The sequence below is a fragment of the Rhea americana genome, unplaced genomic scaffold (genome assembly GCF_003343005.1).
Source record: "Rhea americana isolate MKP2758 unplaced genomic scaffold, rheAme1 scaffold_23, whole genome shotgun sequence".
Taxonomy (NCBI): Eukaryota; Metazoa; Chordata; class Aves; order Rheiformes; family Rheidae; genus Rhea; species Rhea americana.
The window spans coordinates 7,061,198-7,087,381 of NW_028186346.1; the positions used below are offsets into that span (position 1 = coordinate 7,061,198).

A 26,184-nucleotide genomic window follows, 5' to 3' on the forward strand; every position below is an offset into this window, starting at 1 on the left:
TGCAGTCTCTGTACTTCCAACATGCAGTGAAAAAAAAAAAAAAAAAAAAAAAGGCTCTGGATGCGCCAGAGCTCATGCTAAGCAGCTTTTACACTGCAGATGAGTCATGGATTCACAAGTCCTTGGATGAAAACCAAAAGCGCAACCTGTGTGTTTAGCATAGGCATAGAAGATCACAGTCCTACCCAGTCAAGTCTTAGGAACACTGTAAAATCTGCCGTCTGCAGTGAGTTGTTCCAAATTTAGAAAGGGCAGCCCTAAGTGTGACCAGGTAGCGTCACAGTGTATACTTTCTGTAATTAGATTGTCAGAAACCTAAGTGAAGAAAAAAGTGAAATGTATTTTCAAGGCCTAAGTAGGTACGTTCTCAAGGTGTGAAAACTTCTGGTTGGTCAAAGGTTACAAACATGCAAATAGTTTATGATGAGGCTGATCAAATCTTCATAATTGAAAAAAAAAACATATGTTGACTATTAGAACTTAAAGATGAAAAAAAAATCCTTTCCTTCAACAGCAACATTGTCTGGAATATTCTCATGCAGAAAACAAATATGTAACTTAAGATCTTTTTACGYTTTTACAAAGCCACTGTAAAGCTAGGAACTGTAGCAGGGTACTTCCTACAGCTGTAGAAATAAACATACATTAAAAAGAACTCTAGAAGAGCAGCAGAAAAAATTTATTGGATTAGCACAAATACAAGTTATTTTCATTTCTGTAGTTTTCAAGTCTGAGTCATGCTAGATCTTACTTCGTTGGTCATTATAAAAAAAAGCTTGGTACAGAGAAGATTCCTTCTTTAATTTATAGGAGATGTGAATCAGGGAAACAATGGACAAGGTATCCTAGGACTATACAGGCTATAGACTGCATGATTTGAGGGCTTTCAAATGTGCAGTATAATTTGGAAGTTTTAAAATAACCATTACCCTCAACTGATACAAAGCAAAAGCTAGCAAAACCACCTGGGTTGGTGGAAGGAAAGGGAGGGTCAGTCTGTCACAAAACAAATGGGTTTCAAATAGAATCGACCACCAAGGCTTACTGTTAAGGCTAAAAGGACCAAGAAATAAATTAAAAAAATGAACAAGCAGGCAGTTAAGTTTTTTTTTTTTTTTTTTTTTAAGGAGAAAAAAAAAATCGCAGGAGGAAAACTGGATATGAAAGCCATACTAGAGGAAAGGCAGCAACTATGCTTTGCCCTCCACTGCAATTTATTTAGGAGACACTAGGAAAGAAAACAAACAATATTTTTATACGGAAAAAGGTGAATATAAACATAAGTCATCCACAGAMAACTGCTGAATGAAAAATAGCTTCAAATCATAGTGGTCCAGTCCAAACTTCTAGAAATATTACTAATAAAAAATAAAGCAGCAAAACTAGAAAAAAACAGCGATCTTTGAAGGAGAACTACAGGCCTTTAACATGACAGTGTTTTATGTAACCTATAAAATTACTTGAGTGGCTTATAGTTACTGGTGAATTTAGAAAGCACTGTAGAGGGGATATTATGCATATTTTACTGCTACCAAGTTTTAAGTAGAGATTGTCACAGCTGCTGTAATTAGTCTAAGACCATAAAATTTTAGAGTGCAAACTCACATACAGAATATTCAGCATCTACCGCAAAATCTTTCAGGCTTCGGTGAAACTAGGGAGCTAGTCTACATGCAATTATTGATTCATAAATGCTCAAAGTGCGTGCTTCACATGAAGATCTGCAAAACATGCACCAGTAATGCACAGCATGTGATTTTTATGTGCTCAGAAGCTGGCCAAAGGACAAATCAAATTCCTCCAGAACCTGGATGTGCAGTACTCGTCACTGGGCAATACTTCTATACTGATTGCAAATTTCAAACCTTTTGAAGATTCAGTTGTGCTATCTGTCGCTCTGCCTTAATGAAGCATAAAGCTTTCCAGAGTTTCCTGGCATTTGAGACCTAAAAAGACAAACTATGCCCTTACCTGAATGGGGGTGTAAAAAAATCCATGCTCCTAACTCTTGCCTAGCTCTAAGACAAGTCCAGAACCAAAAATAAGTGGWGTGTGAGGTCCCAGAATGTCTTTATTTACCTAAGCCCAGTTCAGTAAGTCTACAGATGAGTTGAGAGACAGCACTCTTGAACAGCCCAGAAAATATAATTTTGTCTGTGCTCAATTCTCCCATAGCTCACACATAAGTATAAATCCTAGTAAATCCAAACTTAAATAAGAGAWRGAAACAGRAAAGAAATCAAGTKATCCAAACAGCARAAAATACATKATTAAAACCCTTTCTCCTCTCTGGCTCTGAACCCATACACAATCTCYTAGCTCTATTTTGTATTCCCTCTAAACTGTGTCTATAAAGTAGATGATTTCTTTTATTTTTCATATRCTTGCAAGCCTACTCCCATCCTAAGAGTTCAGAAAATGTGCAGGGCAGGTCACAATAAAACCTTACATGGAAAAAACAGAATTGTGATTGTTATTTTTCTAAGGATTGTGGAGGAGATTTACCAGTATAAATCTGAGGTGGATTCTGAATCTTCCAAAAGTCTGGAGCAAAGCCAAAGTTTCAGTGAAACCCCACTTTTTGATTTGATATATCATTCCTGTACTTGAGCAAAACACACACAAAAGAACATATTTCTTTTTCTTTCTCTCTCTCTCTCTTTTTTTTTTAATTTAATAGCATCACAATGTAGTAACTTGAAATCTGAAATGCCTGAAATCAATTACTTTGTTATCCCTGCCAAAGTCTATTTAGGTATGACTGATTTCTAGCTACAGGAAAATTGCCATTATAGATCACTTTTTCTCAGTATAGCTTGCTAGAGACCAGCTACTTAAGGCTTATGAACTTGCTATCCATTCTGCAATGCTCTGCCSTAGCGCTAAGTCAACTCAACATCACACAGTACTGAATAGGTTAAAGGCAACTATCTGTTTAACTTATTTCCATCCACAGGCCTAAAGACAAAAATGATGACTTCACCAAAACATCTTTTAGATGAGTAATGAGTGCAGGGATGTTAATATTCAAAGATACGGCCATCCATTTTGTTTGGGAAAAAAACCTTTCCACCTGACTGATGTTACAYGAGATGCAACTCAAATTCACAATGTGCTCTTTGGTATGGCTGAACACGGACTCCATTGATTATGCCACCTTGACAAAGATTCAGCAAATGGGAGAAACAGGTTTATCTAACTCCCGAAGGTGATATAAATAAATGACTAAATGCCTGTACAATTGTTTGAATACAAACTGTAGTAAAAAAAAGAAAAAAAAAAGTGGAAAAATCAAACCACACATATTTCAGTTTAGCAGTCCAAATTTAACAGTGTTGTAGGTTGTTGCAGGTGTTGCTTTTTAATCTTCATATGCTTTATTTCTGTGTAATTMTCTTCTTTGCTTTACAAGGATGCTGTGAAATTTTTTTTTATTAATATCTTCAACCTGAAATATTCTAGTGGCAGGTACTTTAGAAAGACTTCCTTTTTAATGAAGTTAAAACTTCCATATTCAATTTGGAAGATATAAATAACCATTTGGAGAATGTATTATAAAATTAAAGGAGTGTTAAATAGCAGTATGATTTCTTGAAAACAAACTTTTCTAGGTATTAAGTGTCATAAAGGAAGTATGTTGTTGCATAATTAAACAAGATATGTGCACAGTAGAGCCAAATCAAATTTTATTGGGTAAGCTTAATTTTGGCATTAACAGCTAATGAAATATAGCTAGGTAAATGATCAATGTTTTCTTAGCCTGTTTTAAATGCAACTGTAATGTTATATTTCGTGAGGGACATGAATAACAAAATTTCAGCATCAAAATCAGGTTTATCACCCATTAAGGATAGTATCATTTCTGTGGAAGTTTATCAGTGATTGCTGTCCAAGATACTGAGTAGTGCTAAGTAATTCTACGTTTCAGCCTCCAAAATTAAAGAATTTGAGTTGCCTCTATTCCAAATTAGATTACTCTTCCTACTAAAAACAGCCTTCATTCATGAGACCAAATGTTAAAAAAGTTCGAAGTCCAATGTTGAGTCATTTTGGGTGGGGAGGAGGACGGAAGGGGAACATAGAGCCATATTTGTTACCACGAGCACAACATGGAAATCCTTAATTTTTTTCATAGTTTCTGTATAGTAGGTCATTTTTCCAAATTAATAATGGTTAGGCCCATGGGGAAAAAAATGCAAAAAACTAGGCCCCGAAGCAAGTTCCATTTTCACCAAGTAATGCTGAGAACTTCTGCAAAATCTAGGAAAAATAGAAGCTTGAGAGGAACAGCTATGCTAAATAGGATCGCAACAACCAAGTCTACCATTCCAGCCATGATTGCTCCCGCCTATACTACAAAAGTCACAAACAAGTATCAGAAACTCTAAGGCATTACATGAAGTTGAAAGAGAAAACCAGCTAACGGAAGAAARGTAATGTAAAAAAGCCTCTTTCACATGTCACTGAAAGTTTGGCAAAAATGCAGACTGTACACACAAGATGATTTAAATTAACAGCCCCAGTCTGACGATGTGATAATGTGGAAACTCTGTACCATTAATCAACACCTGGATAAGCTAATACTCCACCACAAAACATTACTGTCCTGTCAGAAATACAAAAAGGAGATAACAACAATGAATGGAGACCCATCATTCTGTATGGGTTGGGTGCTGGTAGCACGGCCACAAACATGACGTCTAAGCAGAAGAAAGTACACTAAGGGATGCAGTTACAAGCAGTCACATCTGATCTTTCTTTTCCCACATGCCTCTTCTCATGTGAGGATTGTGCATTACACACATTACATTAAAAATCTTACTGTCTATACGGGCAGAGCCTTTCCTCGGGTTTAAGACAAGCTGGGACAATAACTTACGCTGTAACAGTTGACAAAGATGTACTATAAAAAGATGCAGAGTGGAATTTTTGAGGACCTCCATTTCACTGACAGCTCTATTTCACTGAAATCTCTGGTAATACTCATTTTGGCTTCAGATAGAAGCAAAAAGCCAACACTAAAGAAACTACCAAGAAGCTCTGAAGACAAATAAGAATGAATGTTAAGAGAACTACTCGAACTGAGCAGACTCTTACTCTTTCTTTGCACTAGCCCTCTATAACACTCTAATTCCAACAGTGTGCAATTCATATTTACTGACGTACATATCAAATGAGTACAAAAGTGATATGTGCACTTCTTGATGGAATTTTTATTTTAAGTAGTCCTCTAACTGCTTAACGCACATAGATACAGAATAAATTGCAACAGCACCAAAAAGTGGTAACAGAACTGAACTTCAAACAGCTTCCTTACTAAAAACAAACTTCTCTGTTCCTCTACCATTCACTCACTCTGGCTTCTCCAAGACCCTCCGCTACTCAGACGGTCTATTACGTGAGGAGGCTTCGGGGACAACCAATAGTGCAGAAGACACGTGAAAGGCTGGCAGAGATGCATCCCTTTCAGCAGCCTCAGTTTCCTGTGTTTTTATGAAATACGCTTCAAAACTGTTATAAAGAGAATGAAAGATATCCTTGCTGTCAAAGTAAGAGTACTATTTCTCCTACTGACAGCTAATATATGTCCATCCCCTCCCACACTGGGTTCATTAACAGACACTCTGCAAACTCAGCGGTCAGAAGATTTCTTCTTCCCAATCTGAGCCCAGCAGGAGGGCAAGGCTGTGACTGGGACTGCGCTTATTCTTCTGCRGTTGCCAAAACTTATTTACCAGTAAGCCTCACACATGAATTATCATGATAAGGAGCTCACAAAAGAAGAGATCAAAAGACTAGAAATTATATCCAAAGAAAATGGATTTTTAAAAGCAAAAGAGAAAAGGAAACCCAAAATACGGTAAAATAAAGAAAAGTGACAAAAAAGCAASAGTTCAACAGGAAATGGAGGAAASAGAGTGGAAAAGTGAAAGAATTGAGAAGACTGACAGCAGAAAAGAAACACATATGTATACACTCTTGAATATACCAAATATATAAACTTTAAAATAACATGTTAATCTTTTCAACTCTTGATACAGTGTTGATACTTACATACTAGCAAAATTTAAGGTGATGATAATAAGTTTCCTGGCAAATACATTGATTTTACATCATTATAGTCTAGCCTCTCTTTCTCGATCAATACTATAAAATTAGACTAATGAAGAAATAAACAATGAATCACACTATTTAAAGAAAGAAAAAAAAAATTCCTTCAAAAAAAAATCATTTCAGCCTAAAAGTCATGTCAAAATAAAACATAATGTTATCTAACAATACATTGTTCAAAACATAAAGTACTTTTATCTGGTATTTGTGTGGTTTTTGACAATGTCTACATTTTAGAATATTTAGAATATTGAATATTCATTCTACATTTTGGAACAGCTGAGAAGAATAAGAGAGAGGGGCAGACAGATGGAAGCCCAGAAGGGCAGGGAAGAAGGGAAAGAGGGGAAAAATAACCTATTAAGGAAAGAAAGGAAGATTATTGAAGTTGGTAACAGTGAAAAGAGGAAAGTAACGTATTATTGCATAGCTTCACAAAGATTCCAAATCTATGTTTAGAGTTGCAATATAAATACATAGAAATAATATAAAACATTCAAAAGTTACTGCCCATAAACACCTCCTCACTGAAGCTGAAAATAAGAGAAATACAGAAAGAGAGAGAAGATATACACACACACTCTAAGACAGTTATTTCTCAGACCTCATATTGTCAAAGCTTGTATGAAAAGCAGTAATGATCCGATCTGTACAAGGTCTCAGTATCTGGTCCAGTACAGGAATGGGCATGAGAGATGGATACGCAAAAGAAAAGCAGAAAAAAACAAAAAAAAAGGAACAGAAAGGGAAAAGAAAGAACCTGGAAAACCAGCAGAGGTAGAAATACACATCAAAATAGATTAATCAAATAATTTTCTCAAATTAGAAAGATAAAGGAGGATCATGCTATCTGTTGATCAAATACGTTAAAAATTATACCCATGCATTAAAGGGATGGGAGCCTATCCCAGAAAAAGCAGAAATCGCAAATCTCTTAGTTTCTGTAGTCTAATCCCAACAACCTTGAGGCAACTAGAGGCATATTTATATATGCATAGTAAGTAGATAAATGCTTTATATTCAATATGCTTAAAATAGAATTTAAGAACACATAGAAATATATTACATAAATATCTCCAACTATAACTGAATAAAAAGATACAAATTTTCTATGCTAAGTGGAAAATTAAAAATCCATTGTTTCTAGAATAAGAATAGATTAGCTTAATTATCATTTGCAGCTCATGTTATCAAATGTACACATGTTGACTGAATGAAAATATGTGCCAGTATCACACAAAATGAAATGCAGCAAAGCAGTGATCCACACTGACCTTCAAGAGTTACACCATTTTTACCTGGAATATTTTTCAGAACTGCCTAGTAAAGCAGTCCCTACACTTGCAGAAATCCTATTAAAATCATTGGAACTCTTGCTGGTATAGGGACTGTAGGATCAGTTTCTTCAGCCCCAATTCAGCAAGATACTTTGGCGCTTTGAACAAGACTTAAACAGTTTAGTTAGACTTTTTTTTTTTTTTTTTTTTTTTTTTTTTTTGTTTTTTTTTTATCAGAGACTATGTTATCAGGTTTTCAAATAATTTGGTCTCTTTTTTTTTTTTAACTTATTTATTTACAGATAATAAAACTCTTTTAAATAAAATGCTTACGAAGAAATTATCAGAATACTTAACTTCGCTCCGAATGCCTCACCAGTGAGGTCTACCAGGACTTCTACCTTCGTTTCCAGTGAAAATACATTTAGGTCAACATTCTGCACGAGACATGCTGCTGGTTATTAGATTTAAAATTGACAGAAACGTTTCTTTGTCTTCCTCTTTTTGGACCAAATACATTCAAAGCCCCTCAAAACCCATTAAAATCGTGTCTGCACGTATATATGTGAACGAGTCAATCTGTGTTTGCGATTAATACATCCGCCTATAGCAGTCACTTACTAGAATTACTGCTGTCATCCTTGGTTCCATCGAGAGTTCCATCGGGGTGCATTTGCAAGTAGTAGCCTTGCCTGCAATATAACCTGGTCACTATACCCTTGAGCTGGGGATCTGAAAGACAAACATATTTTGTCACTAGCCTCAAAGCTTTTTCCAAGAGTTATCCCTATTTCTCTCACGGTAGAAGGAAGTCGGTTGAAGCAGCATGGCTGTCTTAAGGTAGTACTAAACAGGGTGGTTCCTGATGGAGATGAAGCAAAGAAAAAAAAAAATGTTTCTGCGGAATATTATTACTCCAGTTTTATGTCCTGTTTGCTGCCTTGAACATCCTTCATTACAATTAACAGAGGTAAAACAGAAAAAAAAAATAAAAAAAAGAAAACAAGAACCGTACATAGTTAAAAGATTTAAACTAGGTTAGGCCCTAAAACAAACTTTAGACTACATCAGCAAATATAGAGCCTTACAAAAACTAACAAAACACGTAAAAATCCTACAGATATTTCATATATATTAGTAACTTACTTAAGTTTTAATGACACTTGCATGAATATGTCTATTCTTTTTACTTTCTACCAAAAGTGATAAACTTATCTGTTATAATATTTTGTAATGGTCCCATATGGAGAGTTCCCAAAATATTTTACCAGTCAAGAGGCAGATACCATTCACCTGCCTTCTTCCATCCCCCAGTGAACAACGCCCACGATGAGGGCAGGACATAGCCCTTCTTAATCAGAAAAAATAACTGAAAAATACCTTAGTAAGCTAAAAGTAAATGGGAAATTTAGGTAGCTGAAAAGTTAAGCAACCCCGTTTAATACTGTACATTTCGGAAAATTGCCAACAATTGAGCAGAGGCTACAGAAACAACAGCTTTATGATTCATCTCAAGGATGGTGCTTTACCAAATCACATATTAACCTCCTGCAGAACTGGCTCAGTGCTGAGGGAAAGGACATCACCTCTTTAAAAGCCTGACAGCAGTACTTGTGCAAGAYATTGGTTTATGTTGTTGTTGTATGTTGGATAATGTTGTTAGAAATCAGCTATTAGGCCCAATTCTAGGTAACCAATATAATAAGCTGTCAAACTGTGGGGACATGGCAGGAAACAAGTATCTGTGGTATCATGCTTAGTGTCATAATAATGAACTAAAATCATGAAGATTTTTAGATAGATAATCAATAAAATGAACTGTTAAAACCTAAATTATTTTCAGGCAAATGTGTGGCTAGAATACAAAATCCTTCCTTTAATTTGTGTATAATTGCTCTCACAATCAGTCTTGCTGGGTTACTTACAATATCCTTAGGGAAGGTGAAAATAATGACTTAAAACTGCCTCTATGCAGAATATTTAAAAGTTTTCTGTAAGGACTCAGTTATATGAAATGATCATGAAAATGATAATTTTTTCTTGAGTATCCATTATATTCCAAAAGAAATTGTCAGTTTGTATTACAAAGTCATATTAAACCAATATACCAATTTAAATTAAAAATTTAAGATGAACAAAATAAACGACAAATATCACAGAAATTGTTACCATAAATATTAACATTGCAAAGTCTTTAAAGCATGGAAATTACTAGTATAAATACTTGAKGATTAACACATAAGCAAATTACAATTTTTTCTTTTTTTCTCTTTTTTTTCCCCTGCCCACTACAAATTTTGCCCTCCAGGAGTTTTTACATTAGAAAAAGTTTCTCTGTTTTTATATAATCTCTTGTATTCAGAGAAACTCTTTTAAAATGTATAAATAGCATAAACTATTTTCTCTGCATGTACTATCTCAATCATTATTTAACCATTATTTAGAAATGAAAAAGTGAGTTCCTTTCACACAGGTGCTTTTCCTATTAATAATGCATGCTTTCAATATACATTTCCAAACTGATAGTTTTAAAAGTACTTGCTTTATACATATTAAAATTGCATCTTAAAAGACTGAAGAAAATAATTAAGGCAATTTTATTAAAATTATAGCTTTAACAAACATTTACAGTAAAGACATCACTATTTTGAAAAACTCTTTCTACACACAAACACAAACAAAATCAGCTTCCAGCTTCAAGGAAGTAACTCATAAGAAAGAAACTACAGTCAACTCATTATCACTAGCTGTTTATGCCTACGCATTGTTCAAAGGGAGCAATGTGAAATTTAGAAGTGCCTTTCACAGTTGTTCTTTAGCATCATCCTATTTTACTTATTTTTTTAAATTCAAAATAAAATCTACCTTCTAATATTTTTAACAAGGAATCATACAACCATTTATCTTTGTTTTTGCCAGAAGTATTATTTAACTCTGCTTTATCTGCTATCCAAAAATATATTTGAATGAAAATTATGTGCTGGACAGGTATGCAATTCAGATAGAATTTCAGGCTACATAAGATGGGACAAGGTATGAAACCCCWTTTATTTGTTCACTCAAGTTCAAATAGAGTGAAATATCCTACCATAATAACAGAGGATCTTAGTTGTGCGTTTTAGCTCATTTGTATAGAGTTTTAATGGTTTCAGTTGTCGTAYGGATTATTAGAACACTTTCCCCGCACCTTCCCAAGAATGCCCTTTCTACCTTAAGATCCTACTTGTCCTTAGGAAGATTAAAATTTTTATTCTTGACAGAAAATTCAATCACAGRTTTTTTACTGGTTTCTAGATGGCAGTATTTAGTCAATATATATCACAGCACTTCAGATCTACAGATCAAAATAGAAGATGAACTGATTGTTTTAGCTAAATAGTGCTCAAAAAACTGTGGGAATTTGACAGTGAGATGCTTTTATCCTAGGCAAAAGGCAGCCCAAAGTTAGTGATGAAGTCATATAAAACAATTTGTTAATCTCAGCATAGCTCAAAGTAAGCAGCAATCAAAAAGACTACTCCACGCAGACTCAAGATAAACATCTTAAAGAAGATGTTTACCTTGTGTAAACATCTGAGACGTCAGGCAAAKAATTTCTCTGTATCCTTGAAGAAAGATAAACGTTCCTTTCAGGTCCTTCCTGAGACACTGTGGCAGCAAGCGGTTAAGAGAAATTCATTTTTATAGTCTTTTGGTTACTGAACAGCAACTACAGTCTCTGAAGAGTTTGTCTACCAATAGTTTCTTTGGAATACTGTAGAAACAGTCGTAGCTTCAGAAGGTTTCCAAACACATTTCTCAAATCCTTGACCAAACTTTTTTTTTCCCCTTGTCCCTCAGAAACAACGAGCTAACAGTGATGCCCAGAAATACCAACAAAAGGCTGCTGCTGTCTGTCTGCAGGTGCACTGGATATGTTATGCTTGTAACTCCCCTCATAGTGATACAGACAGACCAACACCTACACTTATCCTACACATCCYATACATGCCTTTTTCTTCCCACCAAAATAAATGCATATAAAAGAGAAAGGCAATGGCAAGAGAATATAACCAAATAATAAAATACAAGTGAACAGGATGAGAGTAGATGACTTTAACCAAAGAATTCCCAGTTCTCACTGTTTTATTGTAGATTTTATGTTACTTCTTCTCTTGAAGTCYTATTCCCTACAGTCAGATATCTGCTTATCTGAAAATATTAGTTTCTATTTAATTCTAAACATCTAGACTTCAGGAAAAAAAAAACCCTTCAACATAGGTCAAAATCAAAAGACAGTTGCACATTTGCTAGTGATTTTAATTATCTCATTTTGGTCCTTGATTTTGAGGAGTTCAGTGTGACAATATAGCAATGACCTTGTGTGGAAAAAAAATATTCTGTCTTGTAATTATTAGAGATTGTCTCTAAAAGCTCAACAACACTCTCCTGAATAAATCAACACCTTCTCAATCTCTCTCTTCCTCAGCAACCTGTGTGACAGCAGTCACTGGCAGCCCCTCTTTATTGCTCTTTTTCCTTGTCAGCGACAATGGCAGCATGTATGATTATAGTTAGCATGCACACTCTCAGGAGCTTTCCGTGTGTCCTCAACAAAGATAGACTTTAATTAAGATGTCTTTGCTTCTCCCTGTAACAGAGGCTACAAAAACTGTTTTGACATTAAGCCTTGACAGGTTGAGTGTAGCTTTTGCTTTAGAAAAATCTTTGCCACTTTGTGTTTTAAATTCAATGTATTTTCAGTTTACAAATAGAATGGCTTTAGCATCTCCTCTTTTCACCCAAGTGAAGATAATATTTAGAGGTACGCTCTCCCCATAGAGAATAGCATCAAATTCATGTTAACAACTGGAAGTTCTGGGTCTGTCACCTTTTACTTGCATTTTATTCTTGCATTTACCTTCTGTAGGATTTACCTTTCAATATTTCAGTATTAAAAACATCATTCCTACTTGTCCAGAATAAATCAGACATCTTTTTAAAGTTTTCTGATACTTCAGTAGTCACGAGCTGGCTGTCATTTCTTGCTCTGTGACGTTATGATCAATACTTGTAAAAACTTTCTTCCTTCTCAATTAAATTTTACTTATAATAYCAGAAACATTCCTGATTGGTATTAGGATAAAAACAAACAGCACTTCCCACCCCTCCCACCCCACAGATTTCTTGTGAAACTGTGAAGCAAAACACCAGAACACCCACCCAAAACACAGACATGTTGTACCCACTCTGGACCTACCTATCACCTCGTTCTTAAGTCACTGGCTTGGGATGTATAAAAGCCCAGTTCTTCTGCTTTTCTGACTTCTCACAGAATAGTACCTTGACAACACAGTTATTTAGACTTTTGGACTAGAACTGCAGTCTTTCCTGACGGAGCCATTCTACTTTGCGTGAAAATCAGATGTCCACCAAGGGAGGGATTAGAGCCTATCCATTAGGACACAGCTTAAGTCAGTCTCTAGCCCTTCATTGCCTTCTACATAGAAGCGCATTAATGATAGGATTCATAACTTCAACCATTTACTATTCATAATATTTGTTAGTATTACTCAGTATTCCGGAACCTTTTACCACTAGGTAAAGTGGCTCCAGAAGAAGGGATCAAATCCTACGCAAAATGCATTTCTCTTTTCTTTGATTCTTAATGTAAAGTATTTCTAGTTCCTGCTCCATCTCCTTTCCCAGCTTTCAAAAGTTTGCTTTTTCTCAAGCATGCTGTTCAGGTCTTACTTCCAGCAGTACTTAAGAGGTACAGTCAGTGCAAAGAATTATACCATACTCTTTTGTCTGTTTTTGAGGCAAACCCACAAGCGTTGCATCATTATCCCAGTACAAAAATATAGCCAAGATCCTCTGATGCTTTCGGCGATTACACAGTCACGAAAGCAAGTTTCCTAAAACAAGTATGTAGTCAAAGGGAAATTCAAATGCAGAACTTTGTACTTCACTTAAAGCTGATAAAATTCTCAATGTGCATCTAAAGCCAAAATGTTCTTGTATTTTGAATATTGATCTCTTCAATTGTTCTTACAATATAGCCATTGCATTCAAAAGCCTTATAGCCTCTTAACTTCTTCATTACTGTGACTGTCCTATTAGCCTGGCCAGTCAACATCTCAAATTTTGTGATCATGCAGTATTTACTTTCTCATGTGGGTTAATAGGAAATAATACAATGTGGGCACCTACATATGAGTACTTTCTGATTTTAAATATTAACATTTTCTAAACCTCATAATACTCCCCAGAAAATTGAAGTGTAATACATTTTTAAAGAAAAATATATTTAAAACTTTTTACAAGCTGACATACAATTTAATTTGGAAAGCATCTGAAAAACTAATTAAAAAGTATTCCAGAGCATCATGGCAATGCTCACTGGAAAGAGGATAGCAGGATAATTTGCAGTGCAAAGATCTGAATCACACTCATTTTCTTCTGTTACATACAGGAAGCTTTTTCAATAATCCAGAGTGGCAGGGGTCCTTAACTTCTTATTAATTTCATTTACTCCTTGCCAGAATAGATAAAATCATACAAAAAGTAGTAGTATATTCCCTCTGTTTAGATATGCAACAATTTCACTCTGAAATGTGCTGAAACACTTCGAGAACAAAGGGTATTACATTTACTTTTATTTCTTGCTAACGCCAATTACACAAAATATTGGAAGTAACCATTTGCATTACTTTCAAGAAAATTTGTACTTATTTCTACTGACTTATAAGTAGCATAGGCAAACAGATAAATTGCACTGTCAATGAACTGGCATAAAGGAGATTTTTATCTAGTTTCAAAGTGACAACTAGGAATTGCAATATATGTCACAGTCATTGTAGAGCAAATAGACTCAGGGTTTTTTGGRTAGCAGACCAATATAAAAGGTTTTTCTAGTTTCATAGATTCAGTGGAGATTAGTGCAGATTTAAATGCATAAATCAGAAAGCCAACAGAACCACTAGTGCATCTTTTTTAATAGAATGGTAGTTTATTGTTTGTTCCTTATCATCAGAAGTAACAACTTAGAGTATAAATGTAAACTGCTGATAAAAAAGGATTAAATTGTGAACAAATAAACCTGTTAAATACTTTTAGAAAAATCATGAAAACTGAACCAAAGGAGTACCAAGAAAACTGATAAATTAAAATGTAGTTTAGCTTTAAGTAATATACAAAATTCCACATGGCCTAGTTGGTTTCTTTATACTTGACAGAAAGCATTTACTATGAAAAATGGATCAGTAAAATAACTTCAGAATTTTAGAATAAGAGAAGTCAAATTTTTCCTTAGCTGAGCATGTATATATTTTTCCATTTTCTTATTTAATCATTATGCTTTCATATACATCCTCACTATGAAACAACCAATATTGTCTAAACTGATCTATTTGAAAGGCATAACTGTTAAATTAAACAGTTAAAAGGAAAATGGTTAAATGCAAATTGCATTTCAGTCCTCTTAATGAACCAGTAATATTTCTGAAGACTATAAATAGGACTCCAAAGATGTGTGGTCAGGATGAATGGATAAGATTATTAGTTATGAATGGGAAATAAATGTCTTTCCAGATTTGCTATTGGTTAGGAACTAACTATTGTTTCTATATAAAGCAGGATTTTACATGTCCTGCACTAACAGTGCAAAGCACAGTCTATGAATAAAATGCCTTATTTTTTTTAGAAAAAATATTTACCTGTGCAGGAAGCATGAATGCACTAGCATTAATTCACATGGAAGCTTTTAAGAAATATTTTTATATCATTAAACATAATATCATTCATAATTATTTAATAATTTTATAACATTCCTTTGCCCTTTCACAAAGGCTTGCTATTTTCAGTTTCATCTCTGAAATCTCTAAAAGCAAGAGAAAGCAAAGCAAGGCAGTATCACCAAAAAAGACAGAATCAAGAATCTACTGTTTTGTTTTTCTTTGGGGGGGGGGAGGGGCTCAGGGGCGAGGAGGGGTTGCAGATGATACAGCAATGAATGTCATGAGTTATAGAAAGTGTCTTATTAAGAGTAGTAGACATTTTCCTATACTTTGTTCTACAATATGCTCATGCAATTGTGTATTTGCGAGGATTCAGAAAAACAGAGGGACAGAAAAGGAAGAAATAAATTCCCCTCCCCCCTTTTCCTTTTTTTTTTTTTTTTTTTTTTTTTTAACCTCTCCAGATCAAGCTTTCCCTGACATCTTCCCGTAAGGAAGGGACAAGAATCATGCTCAACATACAAAACGCAAGACCTCATACAAACTGCAAGACTTCATAATCTGGGGTATTAAACACAATAGGAAGTCTTAAGAGAAGCAGCTTTGAAAACTGATCTTCAGCCAGTGAGAAAATAATCCCCTGCACTTTAAGAACATAGTCTATTCCATTTCTAATTCAGAATTACAATTACGAAACAGTGGTCAAGAAAATTGAAAGCATCAGGTACTTTGGAAGCTGCGATGACATCATTTCTTGTGTAAGTTTAATTTTAAAAGGAAATACTGGAAACTCTTAAATAACTAATTATCATCATCAAGAAACATATTCTGAATAATAATAAAAAAAGAGTTACCCTTCCTTTAGATGGATGCTTCACCTTCACTAAAGAAGGTATAGCCTGTCTGCCAATACTAACAGATCTTGTAGGTTGATTTCTTGGAAAAAAGAGAACTCAGTGACAACATTTGTGTTTACTTTTAATGGGACTTGATTTCTTCAGTTATCAGTATTGCAAAGTAGCGCCTCTTTACTGGAGGTACTTCCTGGTTATTTTCTGAGTTTAAGGTTATTTTGGGCCATGACTTCAAGCGTTTTTTTTCATCTCCCCTCCTACTTCTGCTAGGAGTACTAGGAATATTAACCAGGAACATGCAGAAAACAAGCTCTTGTGAAGTTGCATGATCCCAGGATCTGGGCCTTAAGGAAGTTGGTAAGTTTTGAGACTGGTGACGAAGGAGAGAGCACAGAAAACTGCTGCAGTTGATCACTCAGCAGTTCCTTCTCCAGGCACCTCAGCAGAAGCATCGCTGCCCTGTTTCCCTGGAGCAACTCTTGCTTCAAGACTTTAGCAAGAGAATCTGTATAAGGGGAAAATTGCTATGTTTTGATGCAGATCTGCCTCAAAAAAAAGGGGGGGGGGGCTATAAATCTCTAAGGCTGATTTTTATTAGAACACAAACAAATAGCTTTTAAGTAGATAATCTGAAAGTGAAATAGAAAAGAARTGAGAGTTTTAAAACCAATATCCTGTCTACTGTATTTTTGCAGTGACCTCATGGCCTGTTTTTTTCAGCTAGCATTGCCTCTAGGCTAGCACCTTCTAGGTTTTAAGAAATAATTCTTCTTTAGCAGCTCAGAGAACTGTCTATACATCCACCTCCTGTACTTTTTAAGTCTCCCAAATATCTGCTCTGTTTCTCACATCTTGTCTTTCACTTCCTACCTGCATTACTCTGCTTTCTGGCATCTCCTCCCAGCTATGCCATCTCCAACTATGCARAGCAGTCAGAAGGATGTAAGAAGACAGCCATTCTGTGTGGTCCCAAACTACATCTTAAACTTACTAAATTATGAAAAAACTACCTTGTGAACTTAAACAAATATGCCTTCAATCACATATATCCTCCACCAGAAATTTATGGAAACACTCCGATTCTCTGTGTGCTGACCATGCCATCAAAAAAAAAAAAAAAAAAAAAATTCCAACTTGTAGCTACCAGGAAATACAATACAGTCTTTAATTTCTAGTTGTATACATAGAACCGTATCAGCACATGTCAAAGCTACCAGAAACTTCATCAGCATTCACGTGGACTTTGCAGAGCAGTGAGTCAGCGTGAAAGCCCATGGCAATTCTGGATGTACATTTTCTCCTGAGACGAGTAATACAAAACTGCAAAAACAAACAACAACAACAACAAAAAACCCACGTATTCTTCATCTCTGCTGAGCCACAATACTTCCACAATGATGGCTCCTCCCTTCCCTGTTTACTTGGCCAAAACTGCTTACACCAGAATCATTCTCTATTAAATATGGTATTCTCTCACAACTAATAGTAGAAGCTCAATTACATCTGTGAAGATACTAATTGAGGCAAATTCCAGAACTTGCAGTGGGTATTTTCCAAAGACGCAGAAAGTGAGATTCTTCTGACCAGGTGTGGATCTGAACTAGAAATCATGAAATAGGCAGTTCTAGGTAGGACTTCCCTTGTTTGAAGGGAAAGATCAAAAATGCATTAAGTGAATCACACACAGAAGAACCTATTAACAAGCACAAATACCAGCTATGCAAGTTACATTCACCCAGTACATCCACGAATTGGTTAGCCCTGCTCACCCTCTGAAGTCCCCAAGTTTTGGGYAAGCCTTTCCTCTCTAGGAATCAACTTCAGCATCATCAAACCATTCTGTCTGGACTAGACTTGCGGTCTCAGTCATTAGGAGACCCACCTATCTTATAAAAATGCAGCTGTGTGGGCACAACTGATTTTAAACTGGTTTGATCAGCATCCTCTACAATCAGCTATCGACTTGCTCACTTGTCCCTTACTGGCATTTCCATTCCACCCTTTTTACTTAGAAGCTTGTCCTGAACATTTTTACAGAGTATACACACTCAGTTAGCATGTTTAAAACAGAAAGAGACTGCAGGTGCATCTCACTGTGCTGATAAAGACTGGGACTCTACTATGAGACACTACTCAAAGGAGCAAGCAGGTATGCTTCTAAAGAAGAAATTACACTCCTTCTGAATATTAATATTAAAACCACTTTAAATCTCTTATGCTTCCTGCATATTTATTATACTGAGAAACTAAATGTTATTTGAAGCTAAAATAAGAGAGATTGAAAAGCTGGGAATTCATTCCTAGGATTTCCACAGCAATTTTTGTTAGTGTCTAAGTGATATTCCAGAGACTGTAGGATATCAGTGGATATCGCTGAGCAGCTATAATCACTGGTGCAATTTCTATACAGTAATAACATCCAGATGACAGCGTCTGACTGAGTATTCCCCTCTGCTTTCTTTAGCTTCGCGATCCGGCATCCCAGCTTCCGAACGGGGSGGACGTAGCTCCGAGCCCGAAGCGCGGCGCCGAACTCGGCTGACGCCCTCGCGGCTGCGCTCTCACCAGCGCACTAACACGCTAAYTTCAAACCCCTGCGCTGACTCGGCACAGCGTACAGAAACGCCGCCTGCCCTGTCTTCATCTCCTCAGGCTCACGTGCTCCTGCTTGGGCTGTTTGAGGCACCTTCTGAGGGTTATTCCACCATACCTCAACCACAGATGTGTGAGAGCTTCGTATTACAAATGACCTATTATAATGGTTTAGCATTATAGCACATCTCCAGTGCAATATTTACATGTACCTTATAATCAATATARCGTAACACCACAAAACACATAGCACTAACTTGCCAGTTTGATATAAATCAAAACTTCTGCAGCTCCAAAGCGCAGCCAGAAAAAAGGACTAGAAAAGCCATGACTARTTTATAAAACTGTCCAAAAAGAATCTATTCCGCTTGCAATAAAACTTATATTACATACGAAGTCTTTGTTTATTTTTTCARGGGCCTTTGATATAGCTTTCCATTTCTATACTAAAATATAGCAGAAATCTCTGACATTAATCTTGTGCAGATTTGACATACAAGCCAAATTCCCTATTCTACACTCAGATAGGAGGGGCCTTGATTATACTTTATCAAGTTCTTCATTGAACTGTCAAGTAGGCTACACTTGATTTCTTTAAGACATTATTTTTAGCTGTATGCGAAGTGTGCATTTGGAGTTTGAACCAAAGAAGGAAGAGGAGGAAAGTGGAAAGAGAAGTTAAAAGCTCTCCTTCCTCTGACTGATCCGCTGTTCGTGCTCCCACGGACACGACGGCAAGAACCGGTCCGGTGCAGCAAACACCCTCCCTTCTTCCTCCAGTCGCCACCTGCATTCATACTGCAGCTGCAGAGCGATACAAAACTTACAGCAGGTTTTATTGGCGCATGGTTTGTGGACAAGCCAGAAATCTGTCACTTTATAATCGGAGTATCACTTTAGCAATTCCTGGGGAATATAGCAACACAGMAAAGGAAGTGCAAAACATTGGAAAGCAGCTGAGCCGTGACTTTGGTTTCAATAAAAATTCTGAACATATTGGTCCAGCCCCTATCTAAGGTAGCTACAGGGCCTTTGCCACTGTGTTATCAAAGCATCGCAGAGTTTTTTATTGACTTTTTGAAGGTGGTGTTGCAACAACAAAGTAGAGACCTGATATCAGCTCATCTCACGGATAAGAACTGACACAAATGGCTTCAGGTTTCTGAGACGAGTGCGCTGACTTGCTTTCAAAAAGGTCATGAACTATGCCAGGAGCCTACTGCCTAGGAAAGGAATCTAAAGCGAGATGAGGCAAGTAACAGCATAACCGCAGACACTGGCAACAGAGATAGGATGTGTATCTGAGTCTTCAAAGCACTAGCAGCTACCTGAGGCACGAGGGCTGGCCTTTGTTTCTAAAGCCAAGAGCAACAAAATCAWAAATTTTTACTGAGATAAAAAGCAAACCCTTGAAATAAAAAGAAAAAAAATGAATTAAAACCTTTTCCATTCTCCTCTAAYGGGCTTAAGTGAGCGATGCTGTATCACTGGCAATTTCAATGTGGACAAAACACTGGGTCGCCCCAAAACACAAACAAATCATCTGTAAGTCACAGAGTTTGTAACCCTTCATTTCATGGCAAACTACATGCTTAATTCGGCCAAAGAATAGATATTTTATTTCAGTGTAAAGTGAAATTGTATTATTTTAAAATTAACTTGGTTGACAATTTGAAATAAAAAGTTATTTAAGTCTGGGAAAATAATAAAAACTGGAAAATATCKATCTGAAAATAAAAGGTTTACTCCAGAATTGATGCCAGTATCTTCCTTTTCCCCCCCACAATTGCTTCTAGATTCCCTCCCTTCTCCCTTCACTGAGCTCTATGGTCTTTGAGGACRCTTCTGTTGTTATGAGTTCTGCATTTCAGTGTGCAACAAGGTTGCAAAGAAAAACATCCTTAAAAATTGCCCAGTGCTACAGAACATTCCACCTAACATGAGAAGGCACAAAAATCCTTTCCACTTGACCAAAGGGGATCAATTCCGCTCGGTGTCTAGTTTCACTTACCGGAACAGTTCTGATATACATAAAAGGACCYAAAACCTAAGAACTCATCATAAAGTATGCCCTATTCTGAAACACAGGGGTATTTAGGAAGCAGAATACTACTACCAAATTCAAATTCTTGTAAGAGCAAAATTTACACCCTCCTCTCGGAGAAAGYGACATGCACTCAGAAAGAGCATCGTCCTCTAGGGAATTTCCATTGCTGCACCCTGAAATCTCTAGAAGTCCAATTCTGACGCAAAGAAAACTTAAAATCAGCTTTTGATTTCTGACAAAAAACAAACAAACAAAAAACAAGCAGCCTTTGTTTTTTTAGCTTACTTTTTTTTTTTTTTTTGGTAACAAAAGGCCTTGCAATTATTCACGGAAATTATTATTTGGGCCTGAAATAAAGGTTGGTTGTTTCCAGTACACCTGGGGGAAAACCAGGACAAGCACATGCCTGACATTGCAGAGTTACAGTCAAAATACCCGGGCCTCAAGCAGATTTCCAGGAAAAGCCTGAACACTGCCCTCACACATAGCAAAGGATGCAGAAAGAGGGATGGTTTGTCCAAAGTGGCAACAGGAATGAGATCTGCTTTGTCCTAGCCCAAGATCTAGGTGGTCCTACCTAAACGAAAGCATTTGCTCTGACTGGAAAAGACACAATTAGATAGCAACTGGATAGACAGAAACCACTGTTTACAAGCATGTCAGAGACCCATTACTACCCTGAACTTTACATTAAATTGAGTATATTTTTCTGAACAAGACAATATTACTTCCATAGGTTAAGGATTTTGCTGAAAGAATTTAAAGTGAGAAGAAGCAGAAACAGCTTGCCACTGCGAATAAAACAAACAGATGACAGCAAAAATACCCAYTGCCTATTAGAAAAGTCAGCCTCCTATGTGTGTAGCAAGGTGACACCTCGTAACAACTTCTGCCAGTGCTTTAATATCTAGTGATAAAGGCAACTGGGAAACAAACAAGAAATGTCTTGTAACCAGTTTTGAAACAATTACAGCAAAAATAATCTACTTTAAATTTATACTTTCACCAATTCATGCTAGCTACTGGATACATGTAGTCAAGAGCAAATAATTTCTCAGTGGAATTACCTTCTTTGAAAGTCACAAAGCATTTTAATATCAGTCTTCACACCCTGTAAGTAGGTCTAAGACTTTTCATGAGAAGGTACACCTAGAGGGAACCTCTGCTTTTAATGTCACGTCTGCACATCTGCATCTGCTTTTAGTGATTCATATGTAGCATTCCAGATGAGTAACTCTTTTTCTGATCCTGCTTGATATCTCTCTTATGCTGTCCCTAGAAGAAACAAGCTCATGAGATCTTTTGACAGCAACATGCAGACTGCATAAATATCTAGCTACTTACCACAGTGTACCATAATGTCACAGGTATTCAGCTAGTCCAATTTATGCCAAAATTAGCATATAGGTGTGGAAAATGGATAAAGCAAACCTCAATGGGATGAAAGCTATGTCTTTGTTTAGCAGAAAATGCTTCTAGTAAACTTTCAAAAATTTCCCATGAAACACAATTTTTCCTGCACTCTGCAGTAATCCTCAGCTTCTTTTCAGCCCATCAACAAAGACTGAGGATCGCTCTTCCAGCCCTGCCACAGTGGTGTCCTGCAGCTGCCACCACTCCACACCACTGTATTCTCTGGTAATGTCCTGACTTYGGCAACAATTATCAGTCACTTTTTATCTGACTACTGCAAAGTACTTGGAAAAAAACTTCAGGGTTAGAATTAAGCAGGAAATAACCCTCCTTTCTTGAAATRCTTCTTCAGACTTAAGCTCTTCAGCTGTACCTCCGGATGAGCCCAACAACAAAGCCTTCCTGAAGAAAGAGAACAGACCAGAGTAAAATAATATCAGAGTTATCTGTGAAGGATAACTACTGACCTGGTGATCAGTTCAATCACCGCAGATTTAAGTTAAAGGTTTTCTGTCTGAGTCAAAGTGAACAGGAAACCAAGCTGCAACCTCTTATATGGAAGTTTGAGGTTTGGCCAAATCTGACAGAATAGTAAAATAGTTTCAGATAAATTCACATTATCAGTCTAACAGCCCCTACCAGGAGGGCAGTAAAGCTGTAGCTCATCTGTCTGGAAACATGTTGCTGCAGACATACAACGATTTCACTTAGCTTACCCTGAAATACYTAGTTAAAAAGTGTTTTTTCCCTGATGATACACAGTTCTAAATGATTGCTTCACTTTTTAAAATGAAGCAGTTATTTTACAACCATAAAGAACACAACAAAACACAACTGAGCATATCTCAACAGAAGGTCACTCGAACAACCCCTTAAATACACTACCCYGTACTTCTAAAGGATCTCTTATTCATTAAGGTAGGGTTGCATCACCGCTACAAAAGCAATAGAAAATCTCAAGTGTAACACACATGCGCGTGCGCACCCTCCCACCCTTTCCAGCAAATGAAAGGCCTACTTATCTCCAGTCATCACTCTCTTGTAAATACATAAAAACATAAAGCGATACAAACCCTATAAAATTTACCAGCYGCTAAAATTAAATCTTAGGTCAGTGAAACTAATTTGTTAAAACATACTCTTAACTCATTTTGCAAAACTATGTTTATCTCTGCTTCCTTGTAACGATGACTAGAACATTCCAGCCAACACAACTCTTGATGTTAAACCTCATATGTTTGCTCCTCCACATTAAAAGTTTAGCATATTTGGTTATCTTTGATAGCACAGYTCCTCTAAGAATACACACTAAAAAACCCATGCTATCTACCAAAATCTCTCTGGATGCTGAACATGACTCATTTTCGTACCCATCCAATAAAACTTCCACTGAAATAATGATTTTAATTATATTTTAAATCAAGTTTGATTTTTCACAAAATAAATAATAGTATGATCATTGATTTTTTTWAATAAACAGCTTCATTTCAAATGAAACCTTCCAGCATTTATTTGCAATAGGCCAGAGCAGTTTAATTTAAAGTGAATGTGAGCTTAAAGGGAGACACATTTTYAATTCAAYTTTAAGGTAGAGAATAACATGCATTTTCAGAGATGTTTTTATCCTTTGGAAAGACAGAATTACCTCTGCTTTTTATCACAGGAGCATATACCTCTATTCTTATTTTATTGTGAAKTAAAGGATCTTATATCTGCAAGATTACTGAGAAAGATACATTYGTTATAACTTTCTTTTCAGAGTCTGTGAAATTAGTATTAAGGACACAAATGGAAGAATACAAATATTCCCACAGATASTACTTTTCCCCTTCAAATCTCCAAAGAATAGAGAATATCCCTTTAAAATAAATGACTTACAGAAAATACTTACTGCAGYGCACGGGTTTTACTGTCACTTACTACAAACTGTGCAGCTTGCACAGGTTTCCTGCTCTGAATCACCGAATCCAGCCGCCATTCCTGAATCACTCTGATAATTTAAACTATGCTATCAATTTATATCAACAWCTATCCATCTTCCCTCAGTTTCCCCTCCCTAGGAATATGTGATGTTTGTGTTCTAACACAGAGAACCCACATCTACTAATGATGATCAGTTATGAAACATAGTATATTTTTAATATCAGACAGGTGTGTTCAGAAAGAAAGAATCAGAGAAGAAGAAAAAAAGCCTGGAAAAGGAAAGATGTTACAGAAAATGATGGCAACCCATTACAAATTATTAGGGAATTTTAGGCAGTGCAACATTCCCTACTTCGTGCAAGATTCTGCTTAGCTCACCATAAATGGCTTAAGTCAGACTAAACTAAACTAAACAGAGCAGCACTGAGCATATCAAGTATATATTAACAATTTCTACCAGTTAATTCCTCACTAGTACATTTTAGAAGTAGTGTAGAATGCGGTCAGGTATAGGTATAGAGGGCAAGGRCATAATTCCTGAGTGTTAGCTACACTGAAGTTTCCACTGGTAAAGATGCATGGCTAAAACCGAAAAATGTAAGCAAGGCCAGAGGGGCATCATAAACAGTTAATGCACAGAAATACATTTTTTTGCACAGTGCAAAATGCATTTTTTCCTTAGCAAAAGTCAGTTCATGCAGATATTCCTGCCAGTGCTGCTTCTAAAGTTCTACTTCGTTTTGTTTTGTTTTTTACAGCCTTGCTTGTGAGTACCAGTGATAAACTCTGAATGAGGAGAAACTTCTGCAGCTTCACATGCCAAAAGTAAAACCTCGGTCTTTCAGTCTTTAAAGGTATGTATATCTTTTGTATTTATAGAAATTAAGGAAATGGAACCAAAGTCTCTGATTCTGTTTAGCAAAATCTGTACAAAAGCTGGCTGCAGTCATCAGCAGGTTTCAAACTTATAACCCTAGAACCAATTGACCACATCTTACTTTCCCTTTATGGAACTGAAACTGATTCCAACTGCCTCTCTATTTTAGCAGTGGAAAGCTGTAACAAGAATGAACCCACGAAATACTCTGAAGTGTACGGGGAGAGTCTTAAAATTCAGAATTGTTCTGATGCATTTTTAACACCTCTACTTTGTTCATGATTAAATGTCTCTCCACTCATAGTAAAGCCTGACTATGCTATCAGCTGCAGTCTACTGACAGAAATCACACCATTGCTGTTTGATAGCATGTCCCAAACAAGCCATTGCTCCCTTTGGTCATGTTTTAATATATGAAATTGAAGGATCACAGTAGATAACAGGCATCAGAGAGCTAAACAAATAAAAGTTAAATGCCAGCTACTTCTGGTTTAGAGTACTTTTAAAATAAGTCTTGTATAACTGTTGTAGATGGCACAAAATAAGTATAGCTAGCTATTTTTTTAGATAATGAGGTAGCTAACCAATATTGCTATATAGTACAGCCCAGTCATCATGTGTATGTCAAAACAGGTTTTGACTGGAAATGCTATTCTGACAAAATAGAAAACAGCAGACCTTGCAGTGAAAAAACCCACAAACCTAAATGTCAGTTTGTTTTGGTATTTGACAGAAAAGCTATTTTCTGAACAGCTTTGTTTAATATGTTGGTATTACTAGTACTCTGATTTCCAAGGAGAAGTTTTTAGGCAAGTTCCAGTGTGCTCTGCATCCTTGCCTCACCAGTCACCTAAAAATACAAAGGAACTGTAATATCTAAGGTTGTTACACCCATATATATGCTACATCTGTATCCTGTTGCTAGCAAAGTCAAAGTAAGTTGGTAGCAAAGGGCTTTCAAAGATGAAGAAATTCATATTTACCCTCCCTCTGTAGGAATGAAAATAGCAAAATTTCTATCTTACTCCAAATATAGAGGTTGAATTACATAAACATAAAAAAAAAATCTAAAAAAAAACATCATAAACATCTATTCAATCATCTCATCTTCCTATCAGAATAGAAGCTTAGATACAAGTAAATAAATAGTCAAACTGACCATATTCAAAGTTAGCTCAATGATCATCTGCCTCACAATTGTTTAAAAAACACTGACCTGGTGCCTCTCTATAAGGACAGAATAAACATAACCAGCCATACACACACATACTCAGAAAGACTAAGGTCTAATTCATAACCATCATCAAAATGTTTCAGAACCCCTCAAGGTTCAATAAGGGATAAACGACCAAAAAAAAGTGCTATTTCAGTG

At 36.2% G+C, this 26,184-nt stretch overlaps 1 protein-coding gene across 4 annotated transcripts in view; it reads right to left on the reverse strand.

Annotated features, from left to right (window-relative positions):
* FGF14 (fibroblast growth factor 14) overlaps nucleotides 1–26,184 on the reverse strand; it is a 243,346-nt gene that overhangs the window by 98,635 nt on the left and 118,527 nt on the right. For 3 of the 4 annotated variants that reach the window (XM_085306008.1, XM_085306009.1, XM_085306007.1), the window contains one exon: nucleotides 8,010–8,120. The exons of the other annotated variant lie outside the window; for it this stretch is intronic. In XM_085306008.1, the coding sequence (XP_085162134.1) occupies nucleotides 8,010–8,120 (111 nt within the window). The remainder of the gene's footprint in view (nucleotides 1–8,009; nucleotides 8,121–26,184) is intronic. 4 annotated transcript variants of the gene reach the window in all.